Genomic DNA, 20,547 nt, shown 5'->3' on the forward strand with positions numbered 1-20,547 from the left:
AATTGAGTGGTAAGTCACGATAAAGATGATCCGAAAAGGCATGGAGATTCAATGGGGACTGACGATGTATTTGGAGGCCTTCATTAATAGTTCCACACATATAACGTAGTATACGTTTAACAAAGCTCCAATGGTCGGTTGTTGGTGTGTGCATATACTTAGAGAGCTTGTTAACCGCAAATGCAAGGTCAGGTCTTGTAATCAAGAGATATTGAAGACTGCCAACAATTATTCTATACTCTGTGGGATCAGACAAAGAAGAGCCAAATTTTAACATCAGAGGTGGGCTAGTTGGAATGAGAGTTAGCACGGGTTTGACATCAGTCATATGAGTTTGGCTTATACCCCTTGTGGTGGCTCTAATACCATATCAGATTGAGAAAATCAATTGCATTTTTCTTATATATTTTGCAACAGTTAAATTCACATATGGGATAACAAACATTTGTTTGACATCCTAAAATATAGAGTAGTTAGAAACTGTTTCCTAAATCTAAGTAACAACAATATTGAATGAATTCAAACATAGAGAAACTAACGGACTATTACAATCTGTTACAATCCTCTGGTGATAAGCACCCGACCGGCCTGTAGCTCCTCCCATCGAAGAACGACTGTGGCATGATTGCTTTCAACTTTCAAGGCCTCGAACTGTCACCAAAAAAAAAAAACGTGTGTACTGTGGGGAATCTGGCTGCTCTTCTTCCATTTCCCAAACATGACGTTCGCTAAATTTATTGGCGCAGGTACGGTCCCGCAAAGTGGTCGGATCTCTCTGTCACTTCCGAGTTTTTGTTCTCAAACCCACAAAAAATTCCCACAAGCATGTATCTGAGCATGAAATTACACGTCACCAACCACCTTAATCTGAAGCTGTATCCCCAAACCAGCGAGATAAGTTCGTACGCAGATTATAAGACCAAGATCCGAACCAACCCAATTTATCGTCGGAACCCATTGATCTCCAAAGCGTACAAACCCACAATGCATGTTTCTTCTTCTTTTTCTTCTTGTTGTCCGGTCAAGAGCTCCCTGATTGATCCGGACGGCGGGGCTCTGGTGGATCTCGTGGTGCCGGAGAGCGAGCGGGTGAAGAAAACTTTAGAGGCGGAGGCATTGCCCAAGGTGAGGCTGACAAAGATCGACATCGAGTGGGTACTCGTAATCAGCGAGGGGTGGGCGAGCCCACTGAGAGGGTTTATGAGAGAGAACGAGTATTTGCAGAGTTTGCATTTCAGTTGCTTGAGAATGGAGGATGGGTCTGTGGTGAACATGTCGCTTCCCATTGTTTTAGCTATTGATGACGAGACCAAGGAGCGAATTGGGTCGTCTCCCAAAGTGGGTTTGGTTGGACCCAATGGAGATTTGGTCGGTATTCTTCAAAGGTTAGTCGTTTTCAGTACGGGAATAAATTTGAATAATCGTTTGCCCGTTGATTCCGGTATCAATTGAATAATGTTTGTTATTTGTTAAAATATATGAATTAACGAGAGCAGGTTATCGACACCGTACATGTTAGTTTGGGATTTCAAGAGAAGATTGTTAGGTGCCGCAATAGAAAATTAAGAAAATTTTGACAATGTAAGTCAGGTGTCTTTTCTGATTATAAAATCTAAATAGTTCGTCTTGTTCTTGTTTCTATATTTATATTTTTCTTTGCAACGACATACCCGTCTGACTCTTAGATATGTTAATGTTTAGCTGAAATTCATCCTCGTATTTAGGCAGAATTTAACTGAAATTTGATGCATTTGAGTTGGCTGTGCACGCTGGATCTGAACTTCCCATAAATTTTGAATCGATGAATACTTGGAGAAAATACCCAGAACTTATGTACTGCTGGGGGTTGTTGATTGAAATGAACCTTGGGACTTTTCTAATTGTGTCGTGACCACGGTCAAGATGACGAAACTGCTCTTAGTCTGCTCGGGAACAATACTAAATGGTGCTTCTGCCTATTGTTTTCATGTTTTCCTTTCCCCTTCTTTCTATCCTCGTGTGTGGTGCTCGTGTGAACATGGGCCGCATTGTATTTGACTGGCCATATCTTGATTTTATTTGGCACTTCTGAAGCCCTTAAATCTGGAAAATTGATAATTTTTTCTTTTCCCCCTTTATTTAAATCATAGTTTCTTTGTATTTAACAGAGTTTGGTTGCACAATACTAACTATAAATGTGTTTCTAGTCCATGTTATTGATTGTCATCCTAAGTTTTTCTGCTTTTTTTTTTGCAGCATTGAAATATACAAGCATAACAAAGAAGAAAGAATAGCTAGAACTTGGGGTACAACTGCTCCAGGATTGCCATATGTTGAGGAGGTTATCAATCCAGCTGGAAATTGGCTGGTTGGTGGAGACCTGGAAGTCTTGAGTCCTATCAAATATAATGATGGACTTGATCACTACAGGCTCTCACCTCAACAACTCCGGAAGGAATTTGACAGGCGACAGGCAGATGCAGTTTTTGCTTTTCAATTAAGGAACCCTGTCCACAATGGGCATGCCTTATTAATGAACGATACACGCAGGCGGCTTTTGGAAATGGGTTACAAGAATCCAATTTTATTGTTGCATCCTTTGGGAGGTTTCACAAAGGCAGATGATGTTCCCCTGGATGTTCGGATGGAGCAACATAGCAAGGTTATTGCATGGCTCTTGTATAACATTGAGTAATAATGAGTTTGGCAGCGAATTGCCACTAAAATCCCTTGCTGGTTCGTTGAATATCTCTGCAATAAGTCTAATTGCCATTGCATGGGACATAGCTTTCCAGTACCTAAACTTATAAGAACTAAATGAAATCATTTGATGATTTCATTGAATCGTCCCCCTATTAAAACTCAATCATCATTTTGGTGAAAAAGTGATCTTTGTACATCCAACTTGTGTTTCCATGCGTTCAATTGAAATTTAATTGATACATTCTTCAGTGTCCTAAATGTCAGTTTTGCTCACGGTTTTTGTTTCTGCTCAGGTCCTAGAAGATGGAGTTCTAGACCCAGAGACAACGATTGTAGCCATATTTCCATCACCTATGCATTATGCCGGTCCAACTGAAGTACAGTGGCATGCAAAAGCACGAATAAATGCAGGTGCCAATTTTTACATTGTTGGTCGTGATCCTGCAGGTATGGGTCATCCAACTGAGAAGAGGGATTTATATGACCCCGATCATGGGAAAAGGGTCCTAAGCATGGCTCTTGGCCTGGAGAAGCTAAATATTTTGCCTTTTAGGGTAGGTAACATTATGCTTTGCCTTAAGGCTGGACTGTCGAAGCTCTATTGCGTATTTCCATCCCATTGCTTCCAAGGATATTTCTATATTATTGCTTCCTGCATTATCCGCATTTTCTTTCATTATTTTTACTGATCAAAACAAAAAAGTCTGCATTATCTTTTATTTCAAATCTATTTATTTGTAACATCAAAACTCTGCTAGATGTTCAGGATTGCGAATAATAGGAAATTATCTTGATGGTTTAAGTACTTTTTCTCCCAAGGCAGTTATTAGTTATTAGTCTATTTTTGTGTAAGTTCCCTGAACGATGAGAATGGTTGTGGTGTACTTTTAATAAATACATCTCATGCCGTTATCTCCTATGTGTCTTCAAACTGATGAAGTCAGGAACTTTAGGAAATGGTCCGTGTTTTTATATACCAGCTTCATATTAGCAAGCTCAAACTGGAATTCCTAAATATGCTTTTTGAATGGCTTTCAATCTGCACCACTTTCAAGCCTTAATTCTTTCCGGAGCAATGTTACACAACCTCCTCAACCTCCATACACCACAATTTTTTAAAATTTTTATTTTATTTTTTTGAATTTATTCTTTTTAAACTAATTCAATTCTTCTATTCATATATTAAATATTTAATAAAAGAAAAAATTAAAAAAAATTAAAAAAAGTGCGGTGTGTGGAGGTTGTGTAGATTTTTTCTTCTTTCCGTCTCCTCTTTAATGACATGTTTTACATATAAAAAACACTTGAAAGAGGTGGTATAAACGCAGTACATACTTAGCAGTTTCACAAGTATCTAAAGCTAACCTTCTGAGTCCCTACACAATGATTCATTTCATCACTGCATGCAGTTTACTTCATCTTCTTCCTTCCTTCCTCACAACACACACCTGTTGTGTGTGCGCTCTTAATCTTCTTTCTTCCTCATAAACTGCAGGTGGCAGCATATGACACTGTGGATAAAAAGATGGCATTTTTTGATCCCTCACGTGCAAAAGATTTCCTCTTCATATCAGGAACCAAGGTAGAACTATATCTTGTTTCATGGTTGCTGGTAAAACATCAGAAGCTCTATGGAGTTTTTTAGAATTCTGTCTAGCTTTACCTGGGTAAATTAGATTGGGTTGCTGAATGTTGAGTCAGAAAGTGGGTTGCGCTTTTTATAGAAGCTACCTGTATAGTAAGATTGACATAACGGGATCGTTTCTGGAAACTGATGATAGTTAGTGATTTGACCATTTATTAGACCAAAGTCTACTATGGTCAACATTTAACAGAGCACAAATCAATTTGAAAAAACGGGGTCATGTCATCATAAGCGCTCTTTGAAATGGAATAGATTTTAAAAAGGAAGAACCTTCAAATCTTGGTTGTCCTGATAATTTCTATAGAATCATGCGTTGTAGTTTTCCTGGACTGGTTCATGAGTGTCCATTGAGATATCTTTTTACTGGCTATTAGGAACCTCGTGTCATTTTTAGAATTCTGCACCTTATTAGTTGGATTTACTGTGCTGTTTCAGATGAGGACTTATGCAAGGAATGGAGAGAACCCTCCTGATGGTTTTATGTGCCCCAGTGGTTGGAAGGTGCTCGTCAAATATTATGAGAGCTTGCAAGCTGAAGAGGCGTCCCTGCAGCAAGCTGTGTTAACTACTTAGATCTGAAACAGAGTTTTTCGTGAGTTAACTCCTTTTCTTAATTTCCCTTTCTTGCCTATTTTTGGAGTAAATGGCAAAATTATATTGAAGCAGGGACCAAGGAGCAGTACTATTTCATTTTAGTATTAATTAGCAAGATACGAGCAAAACCTCTCTTTGATGAGTGGGTGGGCTTCATTTTTCAAGTCAGTTATATTTGGTATGCGTGTAAAATATACTTAAATTTCTTAAGAGAATAGATATATGCTTGAAAAAAAAAAAGTTCGGTATTTTCTCTTCACAAGCCACAAATTCTCGGCCCAGCATTCGCCACTTAATGGGCCCGAGAAAGTGGTTACCTAGCCCATTGAGCCTCCCATGTTCTTAATTGGGCTTCAGTTAGGCTTATGTGTCAAATTCAGAAAATCTGAAATATTAACCATTTAACCTATATTAAGTTGGAAAATTACCAGGTATATATATATATATATATATATATATACTATATTAGTATATTTCATCTCTATCAACCATTAGAATTTAGATCAGGTTTTTTTTGTTAAAATAACAAAATCACTATAGATATTAATTTTCTCCCACAATGAAGTTGGGCCTCATTTAATGAGTTTGGGCCTGGTGGATTATACCCTTATTTCCATTTTCGTTCATAGAGCATTCACGTTGGGCTGAACAAAAGTTTTGCCAAATTTTACTCAAAAATTATATTTCTCTATTATAACTATTCATCTTCCCAAAATTTCATACATCTCACTCCATATTCTTTATTTATTTATTTATTTTTACATTTTTAACTACTTAGTTATCTGTCTTCTTCCTTGTGCTTTGAATTATTAATCTCTAACAAAGATTTTAAAGAAAATTTTAGATTATTTTTGTCAAAGACGATAATATTTGCAAAAGTTATCCATTCTTTTTTTCAAAATTTGCATTTTCCGAAGTGATAAGATTTCATTGAAAATCAATATCATCTCAACGGTAACACTTTTTCCAAACTCCAGCGGTCATACTATTAAAATCTGCCCTTTCATATGGTATTTTATCATTTTCTAATAGTTAAATCTTCCACAATAATAATTTTTCTTTTCCTAAAGATCATATTTTTAATATAATCCCAAAATACTTATCCGAATTTGGAACTCAAACTACTAAAATTTGTGACCATATTTTACTCAAAAAATTAAGTTTTGCTGAGTTGGATGTGGATGCTGTTATTGAGCTCATGTTTTACCATTAATAATAGAAAAATTCTAAACAAAAGTTTCACATTCTTACACACCATTTAAAAATATGTAATTTTTTTATAAAAAAAAATATAATTTTATCTTTTTATCGTCATATTTCAATATGAAATACTAGCCCTTAATAATAATAGCTACAGTGAGTCGTTGGGTTTGAACTTGTTTGTTCCCGGATGTTCATCCCTAGTCCCCTCGGCATTGCCTACTTATGAGCCTAACCTCATTCCTAGTCTCTATAACCAGGCCGGTTGCGGTCATTATTTTCATTCATTCTCCACATGAGTAGCCTGTCCCACCATTCACATTGCTTTTTTTTGTTTATTAATTGCTTCTGTTTCTTCTCCTTTCCCACCCACCCACCCCCATTGAATCCCATTCGGCAGCCGGTAGTTCTTCGTTTTCCTGGTAATTATATTTATATGACTTTCCATCTTATTTTTATTTTTATTTTTATTTATAAGACTTATTTTATTAATTTTATTTTAAATTTTAAATTTTAAATTTTATAATTTTCAACATATCATGCATAGATAATTAAATTTTTTATAAGTTTTTATTAAATATAAATAATATTTTTCATATATATATATATATATATTAAGGAAGTTATTTATGTGGCTCCATTTACGCCTTTAAACGCGTACGGGTCTAACATGTAGCAGCAAAATAATACAACCTACCTGGCCCCGGGCTCTCTCACCTCTGGCTAGAATTGTTGTCCCCTCCCAACCTAGGGGTGGGTCATTTATGTTGCAGACTCATTTGAATTTTGACACCTAGGTTTCTTATGTCTCATACAGCAGTACATGTGCGCATGACTATTGCTTTGAGGTACATCCGTAAGGTCCTTTTGATGCCTTCAACTTCCGAGGTGAGCTGTAATGGGGGCCATTCCCTTGCCTTTTCCTCTTGATTTATGGCCGATAGCCGATAGGTGTGACCAACATGTATGTATCTATAAATGTTCTCGAAAAAAAATGATGCCCATATTATTATTCCAACGTTTTTTTTTTCCAATTCCAGGACATTAGTAATAGTAGTAGTACCACAGGCCATTCGTAGCCAAGGATTTGCTCGATCCACAAACATATATAGTTCGTGCAGTCGGTGTCAAGTTGTTTGTGGATGTAGGTAGTACTATCCCATTAATTATATGAAAACCAGATCTAATTGTTACTTGGTAGATATACATGGTAGGAGAGAATTGCCGGAGCCAGACGTCATGTTCACCGTGTGATCAGCATTAATTTAGAGGGTTAACAAGGACATGTATTGAAAGTATATGCACGGAAGGTGGCCATTAAAGGATACCAATGAGTGGACTTCCTTTAGAATAACGATAATAGAAGGTAGGAAGGATAATTGCAATATTTGAGAACTGTCTTGGCCTTGGGGGGAGGGGAGATAATGCAAACAGTTTGGCTGACATTTCAACTACATTTCCATGTCTTCGCTATGTTGTCTTTACCGGAGGTTGTGGGGGAGCAAAGGTAACATGGCCTTCATGTGCTTAATAGGGCAGGGTCGTTTTCTACCTAAGGAATTTGCCTATGTTTTTTATTTTTATTTTTAAAAAAAAAAACTTGGTATTTTTTGTACTCTGTGCCTTTCCGTGGGAAGCAGTGGGTCCTCCTTTCTATTTCTTCTGCTCTCTGTTTTTATCTTCCTTTGACAGAACATGGTAGCATTGCTTCTTCTTTTTTTCTTTTTTTTTCTTCCTACGTTTTTTATTTCTCTAAAATTATATAAACTTTTTGGATCCCAAATCCAATGTCATATATAGACTCTTTGGGCACGGGACAACAAGTACTTTCGCTTCCAATCACTACCGCTAAAAATTAATCATCCTCTAATAAAAATACTTTTATATGCTAAAAAAATTATTTTTCTCCCGAAAAACTCTCTCTCTCTCACATAAAAAGTATCCATATCTGAATTCCGCAGGAGTCATCATTCTCCCCTCTCCTTCCCTACTTTCTCTAATCTATACATCTTGTCTATCAAAATAGTTATATTTTCTTAATTTATTTTATTTCCTTCAAGGTCTAAACAGATACATTTATAGTTTTTCAACAACTCTCAAAAAACACGTGCAGCACAAAAAAACCCACAAGCCACAAATCGTTCGAAAGATAGTGACAGTTTAACGAAAATCACCGAGCGCGATCCTCACATGAAGCTCACAACTGCGCGTAATCCTCACATGCCACTACTTTCGGCAGCTTTTCTCGCCATACGCGCCAGATCACAGGAATCGCCACCATTAAATATTTTAGATCTAACTTTTGTAACTGAAAAGAGATAAGTATGTTACATTCATGCACTGTCATAAATTTTAAAGTCTACCGAAATTAGTTCAAATTATAATCTGTCTTTTTTTTTTTCATTCATCTTACTGCTTTCCTTATTGTTTAGTTTTAAAAAAATCGTCTCTTGAATATTTGTCTGTAGAAGTTGAGTATTCTCTCTCTATGAAAGGTGATGTCGAGTCTCTATTTAGACATAATGCTTCTTCCGAATGTTTGTTTGTATAAAATATCAATAATAGTGAAAATCAGGCTAATCACAAAAAAAAAATAGTATATTGATGGAACTCCAAATATACTTATTAGTTTACAAGATAATGGTTGATATGGGAAATTTCTACATATATCCGATCATGTATATAAATTTCTTAATAAATAAATAATGATAATTTTCTTTTAAAAAAATATATATATTTTCTCCTATTCAGATTTGAAAGGGTAGACAGACTAGTATTACCATTCATGCATTATGAAGGAGAATCAAAATTTTCAACCTTTCGTTTGTCTTCACTTTTTTTAAGGAGATGACGTGGTGGTGGATGAGTTGTACGTATAAGTAATAAGAGCCATATTATTCATTATTTCATACATCTAATATTGTATTTATTTTTATTTTATTTATACTAAATTAATTAAATTATTCTATTAATCATTCATGTACAACATATTTACTAATAAAAACAAATAACAAATTATATGTAGTATGTGATCTAAAAATAATGAGTAGAATTTTTTAAATAATAAATCAATAAAAATATTATTCAATTTGAATTAAATAATTTAATTTAGATAAAAAAATTAAAAAATTTTTATTTACAATCCATGTTATATATACAGATTCTTTATTAAATGAAAAAATATATAATTTTAAGAGAAATATTTTTATAGTTTTAAAAAATTATCTAAATTTGTACTGTAATCTCAAAACTGTACGGTCAAAAAATTATTAGATCCAACCGGGCGATTGGCGGAAACAATTAAAGAGATGTTAATTGGCTGGAGGCATAAATACGTGCATGCAGGCCTTTGATGGTACATACCACGAGTACCAATACCGTACCGCTTCTTTAATAAAGAAGAGGAAAGAGAGGACTAGCCGTATTTTAGCATCCAGCATTAATCTGGGCCTAGATTTTTATGACTGGCTACCTATCCCTATTCCGCACCCTACCCTGCTTACAAAAGGACACCGCCGCCCGTTCCCGTTGGCCGTTAGAGCATCTGATTATATAAATATAATCACATGATTTTATATTTGATTATTCTATTTAAAATATAAATATATTATATATTATATAAATATAATATAATATTATTTTATATTTAATTATTTTATTTAAAATTTATTTTTACATTAGATTATTTATTTATTAGTTAAATATTATTAATTTAATCATAATATTTTTTAAAATTTATTTTCTCTATTAAATTTTTTTCTAAATTAAGAGCTATGAAAAAAATATTATTTTTCTTCTTTTTTTATTAATCATAAATATCATCTATTTCTATGTAAGGTTAAAAGGCAATAAATTACATAAACTCACAATTATAACAAAAAAAAAAAAAAAGATAAAATTCTGCATTGCAAGAACTTTCTCAAATGTAATTTTTTCGTCAAATGAGTTCAAAAAAATATTTTAATCCCTAGTTGAGAGAGATAGAGGGCTTGCATGATTTCATTCCTAAAACAAAACAATTTGATAGAGGAAGAGAGAGAGAGAGAATGTGTGTTAAGAGTTAAAAGAAAATATTTTTTTTATACAATTTAATTTATCTATAGTGAAAACTAAATATGACCCACAACATTAATTTACTGTAGTTAAAGGTCATCTTATTTTGTATTTTAATCCTATGCAATATATTTTTTAGCTTTATTAGCCAAACGCCTTATTTTTTGGATTATAGCACCGTGTGTTTGGATTTTTCTCGCCTTTAATTTTAAGAGTGCACATATCCTTAATAAAAAGATTATTAACAAATTTTTTTTAATAGAAAAATTATTAACAAGATTACAAGAGTATAAATGCAAAATTTCATATCCTAGACATCTGATTTGTACTACTTCCACCAGGAACATTATGCCGTCAATTTATAAATTGTCATAATTTGATATGTTACAATATGTTAACACTTAAAAATAGCACAATAGTTCAGAAGGAGAGAAAGATCAATTTTTGGCCTTGCAGAGGATGTTTTGGGCCTTAATCGGTGTTGTGTGGAACTCTCGACGGTGGTCCGGTGTGGTTGTATATTGTTCGTACGTACATCCATGACGGTAAACAATAAATTAATACAGATATGATAAATACAGAAAAACACAAATTTACGTAATTCGACACTAAGTCTACGTCCACAAAGGTTCATGGAGAGAATAATCTACTATAATATATTTGTTTACAATCTCTTATGATCTCTCATCATCACTATACAATGGACTTATGAGTTTTATCATCGGGTTTTCATCATCTCGTTGGAGTCTTTGTAGTGAGATTGAAGAATGTGAAGTTTTGAAGAAACCTAGCCAAAATTCATTGAAGTCGTATATATCCATGCCTTTTATGTCTTGTCCTCATTTGTTTTATGTTACATCACTCATTTTCTCTCTTGAGACTCTGTCATCCCTCATTCATTTGTCTCCTCATTTCTTCTCTCTTTCTTTTCTCGTAATGAGTTTCTCTCCTTTAGGCTGGACTTAGGAAATATCATGAGTCCGTTATATTTTATCTCTTACATAATAGATTGTAAAGTTATTTTTATTGTAAAGTATATATAATATATTATATAAAGTCATTTATTTGTGAGTTTAATTTTGTGAAATATATTTGTTGATGTAGCACTTTTTATATATATCTATTAAATATTGCATTTTAAATCTTAATATGTGAAAATTTATAACATTTTAATTAGAAAAACATTTTGGTTGCTTATGAGAAGACAAGATTATTAAGGAGACCCGAATATAATAAATTGAGTTATGAAGTTGAATGTGATACTGAGGGATTCTTTAGTGATACTATATTTTCAACAATCATACATAAAAGGGGTCCGAGCTACAGGCATAGCTTATATTTAGTTAGATGTTAGAATACAAAACTTAAAAGAGTTAACATCTGGAGGGAATTATGCCAAAGTATATCGGCTTGCAAAAATCGTCTACTAGGCCCACCCTACTTTGTCATCCGAAATAGGTATTAAGAAATAATTAAGCTCTCTCAGGACTTTCTATCAGGATCGATTCGAGAGGGTTTTTTTTTATGAGAAGTGATGCAAATATAAAATAATTATATAAAAATAAATTCTCATACCTACTTTTATGTAATCCATTAAACTCATTTTATAATAAAAATAAGTTTACTATATAATATACCACATCTATTATATGAATTTATTTATATATAATCGATTTCTCTGTGTTTGATTATTGTTCGGAGGACAAGAAAGCTCCAAGGAGCTATGGATGTCTACGTACGTGTGAGACACTGCACTTTTATCTTTCACCGATACGCAGAATCCCAGGCCCAACAATCAAGACGAGCGAGCAGTCGCAGTAGCAGCAGCAGCATAAAAGTCGCCGTACGTCTCGGTACAATAAGTATTGATAGTTGAAAACAAAGAAAGTAGAGTTATTATCGACCATTGAATGTAGGGAAGAGGAGAAAAGAGGGGATGAACTCAGGAAGGGCTAGCGCTTAAGCCCAGAACTGCTTCATTTTCGGATTTGCTAGTCATTTGGTACCTACATCCGAAGAGTAGAGCTAATCGTACGGACGGCTAGCCGGACGGAACAACAATCCACGGAATACGCTAAGATGGAGTTAAAGTGCATAAACAGTAACTCCATGTCTATTCCATGGATTGTTCCGGCGGATTAGTAAACTGATGGGTTATGGTAGAACTGTTTATATATAATTGTGGAGGAAATCAGGTAAGTTTATGATCACTATGCAACCTGAGAGTTAGCAGAGAGAGAGAAAAAGTAAAGTTAGTAGTGCGTGGGGTGATTTTCAAGGCTGGAACAAGACGATGGAAGAATGTGTCAAACAACACCTAAATAGGGGACATGGCAAAATCTGTATCTTGGAAAACTTTGAGATTCAATCCCAAATTCTACAAGTAAATAATCGAGTTTGACAGTGAACATGGAAAAAAATAAAGTTGATTTGGTGAAATTGCATGTCACTTCAGGGCAGAACCAGAGAACAAGTACAACTATTTTCTGGATCAGTATTTTCTTTACTTTATTGACAAAAAAAATAAAAAAAATCTCAGCAAAAAGATTAAAGTAACTATGTAATAATAAAATATAGAATATATACAAAATAAGAAAATATATATATATACAGAAAGAGATGTGATACGGGTTATAAAGAGATTTCATAAAATTTAATTTATAAATTAATCTGATTTCAAATGATTTATTAAATTTTGTTATAATTTAATATATTATATTAAGTCACACGTAAATTTAAATTTATAAAAATGAAAGGATACCTGGTACAGTAAATATAAAGTGGAAATAAAATACCCGAAAAGACAAATGTTCCATTATTACTTGAAGGCCAATGGACGTGAGAGAGAGAGACCAAGTTGTCCATTGAAAGGGCAACAATGGGCAGTAAACACAGTGGGATAGGCTCCCAATGTCTTAGAGCTCACACAGACCCATAGGTCCTGTCCTGAGTCTCCTGACTCCCTTGCCGTCCACAATCCCACATGACTTTGTTTCACTCTTTCTCGCTAATCTCACCATAAATACCCCCCTCCCTTTAGCCCTTCCGCACCACCTAAACTTCTCCCACTTTTTCTCCCATCCCAAACTTCCTTTTCTTCTCCTCTCCCTCTGCTTACCCAGAAAGCTCACCACTTCCCCCAAAATGGCCATCAAAAAATCAAACAAACTGCCTCAAACAGCCGTACTGAAGCAAATTCTCCGGAGGTGCTCAAGCTTAGGAAAGAAACAACATGACTATGATGAACAAGAACTTCCTTTGGACGTCCCAAAGGGCCATTTTGTTGTATATGTTGGGGAGAACAGAAGCAGATACATTGTCCCAATCTCTTACTTGACTCACCCCGAGTTCCAAAGCCTATTGCGACAAGCCGAAGAAGAGTTTGGGTTCAACCACGAGATGGGTCTCACAATTCCTTGTGAAGAGGTTGTTTTTCGATCTCTAACATCCATGCTCAGATGAAGATTAGGCAGGCGTGCGCTTGTTTTTGTTTTTGAGAAATTGCTAGAGATGAAGCTGCTTCATTGCTTCTCCGTTCCAATTTTCTCTTCTCTTTTTATTTTTCTTGTATTTTAAGGGTTATTATTTTAGACTCTGACCCAAAAACCCACGAATATTGTTCATCTGGGTTTAGATATGTAAATTTACGAAGGTTTTAAATTTTCCTCACAGTGATGTGGAGTTGTACCAATGTACCCTGTGGGAGAACTGATATTAATTAAGGATATTTGAGGCTGTTACCTCCTTCTCTCTATCTCAGATAAGTTTCAAACTTGCACTTTTTTTCAGGGTTTTGTCCAGTTTTTACAGTTTTCCATGCAAAGGCTCTCTCTGGTTGGCTCAACAGTTAGCCGTTAAAACAGTTGAAAGGTAATTCCCATTCCAAAAAACTAAAAGATAGCTAAATAGAATGTTTTGTCACAAAACGAGTGGAAAAAAAAAATACTCGCATCAGAATTTCCGATTCATCACAGGATTTTATATTCCTTTGAAATAAACAAAAAGGGGTTTGCTATGCATCTGCCTACACCCGGCACACATTCACATATTTTTATTTTTTTTATTTTCTTACACTCAATGCATTGAGTGTGTGCCGGTGTAGGCAGATGCAAAAATTTTTCCAAACAAAAATCACAATGCGTGGGAATCAAATTTTTTATTTGGTCTCGTTTGGAATTAGAAAGTGTTTATTATTATAATTTTCTTAAATTTTTACTTTAAATATAATAAATAATTTAATTTTTTTAAATCTTAATTTAACTTTTTTAAATATCAAAATAATAATAATAAATAATATTCTAATAATATTGTTTTTAATTTTCATCTAAAATCATCTTATCTCATATTTGAATCCAAACCAACAAAAATACTTTCTTTATGAGCATTGTTTTAAGAGAAATGATATTTGCAATCGTGAGTGCGCAAGTGTCGTATAATCACTTTAAAAAAAGTAAATAAATATGTGACTCACATGAAAAAAAATTATTTTTTTAATAATAGACTTCATTCTTTTTCAAAACGATTGTACAACATTATTTACGTACTCCACGATTATATATTTACTGATTAATAATATGTAGTTGGTCATGATAAAAACTAGTTGCTTCCACCGAATGACAGATTTACAGCATAAATTTCATAGCAGAAAGAAAAATAAAATAACAGAGAGAAAGAGAACTCGGAATTGAAAATATATTGATGGTTCTAGTCATGAATCTTCTGAGTCAAAGATGATGAGCTTCTCACCCTCCAATATGATATGTTCATTAAATTTAGAGCCGGCACTATTGGGACAGATCGTTTGCAAATTCAAAGAGGTGGTCCACTATTTAGATGCAGGTTTAGATTTACAAGATCCACGTTGCCTTTCTGCAATGAATTTTTTTTATGAAACTGTTGGGATTTGGCAGTCGGAAAAGATGTTTATCTATATATATATATATATATATAAATATATATTTACCATCTTCATCCCGATCTCAGGTTTCTTAAATATTAGCCCTTTATAATTTATATCTATCCCCAAGTGGCAAGTACTATGGTCCATACCCTTGTACTCGTAGTTCATACAGCCTAATTTTAGAGGACCTCGATCGATAATTATTTACATGCATGAGCGCAGGAGGGAGGTTGATCTTGATCGTTCGATGCATGGACTTTTTGGGTTATTGATCTCACTGACCGAGACAGACTAAACATCATGTTTATATATAGCTTGCAGCTTGAATTAATAGTCAAAGGATTTTTAGGTACTTCTATTAATTAGTAAGGTGGTCCAGGGATTAATTACGTGGATGAGCCTATCTAAAGAAAAGCATGTGGTACACACAGAATATAGAATGGTTATTCGACCTCTGCACACTGTACATGATGATGCAGGATAAAAAGTGCAAAAAAAAAAAAAAAAAAACATAAAAATAGATTCTTAAAATCGAAATATAAATTATTTTCAATTTTCTATAACTGTTTCACTAAAAAAAAAAAAAAAACAAACAAATATTTATGATAGATTATTTGTGACAATAACGACTATTTATGATAAAAATAAATTTATTTTTATAAAAAATAATTAATTTTATTAAAAATAATTGATCATAAATAAATAATTTTCTTATAATAATTTTTATTTATAAATGGTAAAAAGCGAAGCCAAGACTTCTCAGCTTGCACTTGGCCCCATAGAGAACCCAAAGTCACTCTTCTATCTTCATCAAATTATATCGGTTGAATTCTTTCGCAAGAAAATTTAGTTATAAATTTGTTTGTTGACACTCCAATTAAATATATACGCTATTGATGTGAGAGTATATTAATTAAATTGTCATATCAATTAGTATAAGAATATTTTTTTAATTTTAAAATTTCTTACAACTGTTATGAATTCCACGACAAGGGGTGTGCTAAAGCCCCTAGTATTTGGGTAACATTTTCCTGCTTATCAAAACAAGTATCTTCATGATTTATTTTCCTCAATCTTTGACAATCAACTGCTCTCTCTCTATATTTGTATTATTCCTTTAACACATTAACAAAATTACTGTTTTAGCAGTATGTTCAGTGAAAAACAGGAGTGGAGAACATGGCTATGGAGAAGTAGCTTAACTAGGCATGAAGATGATAACGTATAAAATAATTCCCTCGATCATTTTCACTGATTCAGGGGACCCATTTTTCTGACTGATGGGAAGAAATACTTAATATATAATTTCATTATATATGTGTAGAAGTTACCCCTGATCACATGAATGACTATACATATAATAATATATTTTTCCAGCAGCCTCTTGTTCTAGATTATAAGGAATTATTATAGTTTATGATATTTGAGTACTAATGTGATAGTATATATATATATATATATATTAAATTACTAAGAAAGTTACATGAACTTGGCCTTCTCAATCTTGGCAACAATTAACTAAAACAAACAGACTTTGGCCTGCTCTTCTTCTTTATCCTCTTTTGAGAATCTTAAAACCAATGGATTTAGCAGTACATGATCTTTAGGACATAGAAAAATACGATTTCTCATATTTTAATCCTTACTTTTACATCATTTTTCGTAATATTTTATGTAAGATCGAAGTTTACATTGCATGATGCATCTTGGGATCCACATTCTTTTTAATTCAGAGCCACAAGAAATTGACAACTCTAAGATGAAATGACAGACAAAACTCACATGTGCAATAGTATGTGCAGATAAAGATGTCATTGCTTTTCAATCACTATATATATATATATTTTCAAATCTAAAGCTTAAGAAGTATAAAAGTCAAGAGTATCTTTTGTTTTGTTGCAGCTTGTTCTTTAATTCTCGATCCATCTAATTAAAAGTAAAGTTATTTCCGGTAAATTCATGTTTTTCTAGATAGCCAGCTCGTATAATGCATGATTTCATCACTAGTGTTGGGTTGTATTCAGTAAAGTCGTCCGAATTCGCACAACATGAATGAGAAATATATTAATGCACAACGTGCAGGAGAAATATATTAATGCATGACTCTCAATATTTCTCATATGAACTTGAGAACTTCCAACAAAAACGTTTTATTATTGTTGTTGTACGACGTTGCTATGATTATCGTTATAACTAGTACCACCACCATCATCAACCAAAATTAATGATAGACTATGTTTGGGTGTCAAATTAATCTCAAACTAATTATTGATGAGACTTATTATTTTTTTTAATTTTTTTTAAGAAAAACTTAAATATATCTTAATATTCTTCGTATATTCAAACACATATAAATAGAATCCACAAAATCTTACTATTTATATATTAACTTAAATTATTTAAAATCACTTCAACACCCAAATGTAATTAAAAGAATTAAATGGTGACCAGAAAATAAGAAAAAGAAAGAAAGAAAGGAATTAGCTATATATATATATATATATATATATATATACACTAGCGGTGACTAACGTGCAAAGCACGTTTGCCATGTCTATCTAATTGAAAAAATAAATAAATAATGATTTTTAATATTAAAATAGTTAAAATTATTATTTATTATTTATTATAGAATTTAAATTATATTCAAAATTTAAATTAATTAGATAGTTTTTTTCTATTAAAAATATTCAGTAAAACTTCATCATTTATTTAATGATGAAAAAAATAATATTTTATAAATTAAAGTTGATTTTAAGTGTATAATATAATATTATTCTCTTAAAAATATTCAGTAAAACTTTATCTTTTACTTAATGATGAAAAATTAATATTTTATAAATTAAAGTTAATTTTAAGTGTATGGTAGAATATTTATATTTCAATTATTTGTTTTATATTAGTTTAAATCAATATTTAAACTTCTATCGTTAGAATAAATCTGAAGATAAAGATGATGGGTTGAAATTTAAAACTTAAAAATTAACATTTTCCCCCACTTTTCCTTTCTCACTCTCTCTCTTTCCCTACGCACATTTGCCTAATTTAGTTAATTAAGAATATTATCATATTTAAATTATGTTAAAACTTTAATTATTTATATGATTTTAATTTCTTAAAAATATTTAGTAAAATTTTATCATTTATTTAATGATGGAAGATTAATATTTAATAAATTAAATTTGATAGTTTATATATAATATGATATTTATATATTAATTATTTAAATTTTAAATTAGTTTAAATCAATGTTTAAATTTCTATTGTTAGATCAAATCTAAGAATTTAAAATAAAGGATTAAGATTAATTTCTTAAAAATATTTAATAAAATTTTATCGTTTATTTAATTTATTTTAATATTTTTAATTAAATTAATATTTATGTATATTTAAATCAATATTTTAATCTTTTATTGTTAAATCATTTTGAAGATCCAAAACGAAAAAACTGAATAAATCCCTATATCTTTTTCTTTTCTCCCTCACTTTTCCCTCCCCTCTCTCTCTCCTCCCTCAGCTCACGCGTACGCAGTACGCTGCCCCTCCTCCCAGCCGAATCTTCCTCTGCCCAGCCCGACGCCGCCGTGCATCGGTGAGCCTCACCGCCTCTTCCACTGGCACCACCTCACTCCGGCGAGTCTCCCCACACCGGTCTCCCTCTCTCACGCTCTCTCTTCCTCTCTCTCGGCTGTGCGCAGCCCGAATGGGTTTGATGTTGCTGCGCCGCCATACGCCATCCTCCGGCGCCACCACCTCCACGGTAGCCTCCTCTCCCACCGGCCATCCCCCTCCAGCGAGCTCGGCCTCCATCTCCGTGCCGTTTGCTCCCACGAAATCTACCTCTCTCGTGCACGGGTTCTCCACACCCATGGCGGAGCTCCACCTTCTCTGGCCACCGCACCACCACCGGGACTTCATTTCGCCACCGACCACCTCTCGTAGCCGTCCTCACGCCCAGCCGAGCCACCATGGATGCTCACCTTCCCTCACGGACGCCCACTTCCCCTTAGGCCACCTCCACCACCGTAATTTGTGGTGATTTTTTTTATTTTATGGTATTTTTGTTGTGAATTTATAGTGATTTTGTGGTGATTTTGTTAATTTGTAGTATTTTGGTGATGATTTTACGATGATTTTGCTTCGAGGATGTTTTGTGAATTTGCCGTGGTTTTGCTTCGAGGATGCCGTGGTTTTGTGATTTTACCGTGTATTTTTGTGATGATTTTATGATGATTTTGTTTTGGTTTTGTGATTTTGCCGTGTATTTTGGAGGATGTTTTGTGAATCTGTCATTTTGCTTCGAGGATGTTTTGTGATTTTACCGTTGATGGTACTGCTGATGTCCCTGTTCATTACTGTTCATAGAGCGATAGGCTCTTTTAAGTATAAGGAGATATATAAATGATAGAGGCAGGGGACTTGGGCAAGGATTGCCCACGAAAAGCAAACATATTTATGGAAAAAATGATGCGGTGTGTTTCGGTTTTACTCTTCCATATTTTCGTTCTCCCTCCTCCATTTTCCTCCATCTTTCATTTTCAGACTCACTCTTCTATTTTCGGCGGCCTCCCTCCTTCGTTCTCTATCAATCCAACTAATTTTATTGTATTAATTTGTTTAGTCAAGTCCTCCAAAGTTTATAAAAAATGGGAAAAATATGAAATGATTCTCTTCCTTTATGATTTTTAACAGATATCATGAATGTACCAAATGACCATAAGCAAGTAGAGTGATAAATGGCACGACAGTCATGAATAAGAAGAAGAGAGAAAATTCGTCAAGATTAGGTGTGCAAATATATAATATGTGGTTGAGAGTAAAGAGAGAGAAAGTCTAGCCTGAAGTCTTTAAAGAAAAACGATCAGACAATCCTATACTATATATATATATATATATATATATATATATATATATATAGCACAAACTAATAATAGAAAAGATAAGATTATGATTTATGAGCGACAAACAGTACTCATGTGAATGCATCAAATCAGGTTGCTCCCATGTCACTTTATGTTTGATTATTTTCGACTAATCAGCATGGCATGCTTATTAAGAATGAATTAAAGAGACTCCAAAGTATTATAAGCTGAAAAATGAAAACCAATTATTTCTCCCATGTAACGTACGTACATTATGCTTATTTTAGCTGCAAACCCATACTAATTAACGGTCGTCAATTGATCAAGATAACTTCTCGCCCTCGCTATATATATATAGAAGATAAATATTAGGTGAGAGCAATCTGACCTAATAACCATATTCATTTCTTTTTCTTTTTCTTTTTTAAGAACGCATAAGGCTATTTGAGAAGAGTAATTATTATGTGCTATGGATATATACGTAATATTGCTTTTGCCTTATCGTAGTATGTCAAGTTAATTAAAATTAATAATTATAAAAATAAATTTAAATATTATATCATGACATGTTTATGATAGGATGAGATCAGTATCATGTCATGTCATGTCAT

General features: G+C 33.3%; 2 protein-coding genes across 2 annotated transcripts; both read left to right on the forward strand.

Annotated features, from left to right (window-relative positions):
- The first annotated feature begins 541 nt into the window (after positions 1 to 541).
- On the forward strand, positions 542 to 5,169 carry LOC108984940 (ATP sulfurylase 2-like). The gene is made up of 5 exons (XM_018957050.2): positions 542 to 1,385; positions 2,236 to 2,641; positions 2,976 to 3,236; positions 4,178 to 4,264; positions 4,763 to 5,169. The coding sequence occupies exons 1-5, from the start codon at positions 826 to 828 to the stop codon at positions 4,898 to 4,900; spliced, it is 1,452 nt and encodes a 483-aa protein (XP_018812595.2). The 5' UTR covers positions 542 to 825; the 3' UTR covers positions 4,901 to 5,169.
- Positions 5,170 to 13,029: 7,860 nt separating this feature from the next.
- Positions 13,030 to 13,928, forward strand: LOC109020842 (auxin-responsive protein SAUR50-like). The gene has a single exon (XM_019003368.2). It carries the CDS (start codon positions 13,319 to 13,321, stop codon positions 13,634 to 13,636), a length of 318 nt encoding a protein of 105 aa, XP_018858913.1. The 5' UTR covers positions 13,030 to 13,318; the 3' UTR covers positions 13,637 to 13,928.
- Positions 13,929 to 20,547: the final 6,619 nt, after the last annotated feature.

The sequence above is a fragment of the Juglans regia genome, chromosome 11 (genome assembly GCF_001411555.2).
Source record: "Juglans regia cultivar Chandler chromosome 11, Walnut 2.0, whole genome shotgun sequence".
Taxonomy (NCBI): Eukaryota; Viridiplantae; Streptophyta; class Magnoliopsida; order Fagales; family Juglandaceae; genus Juglans; species Juglans regia.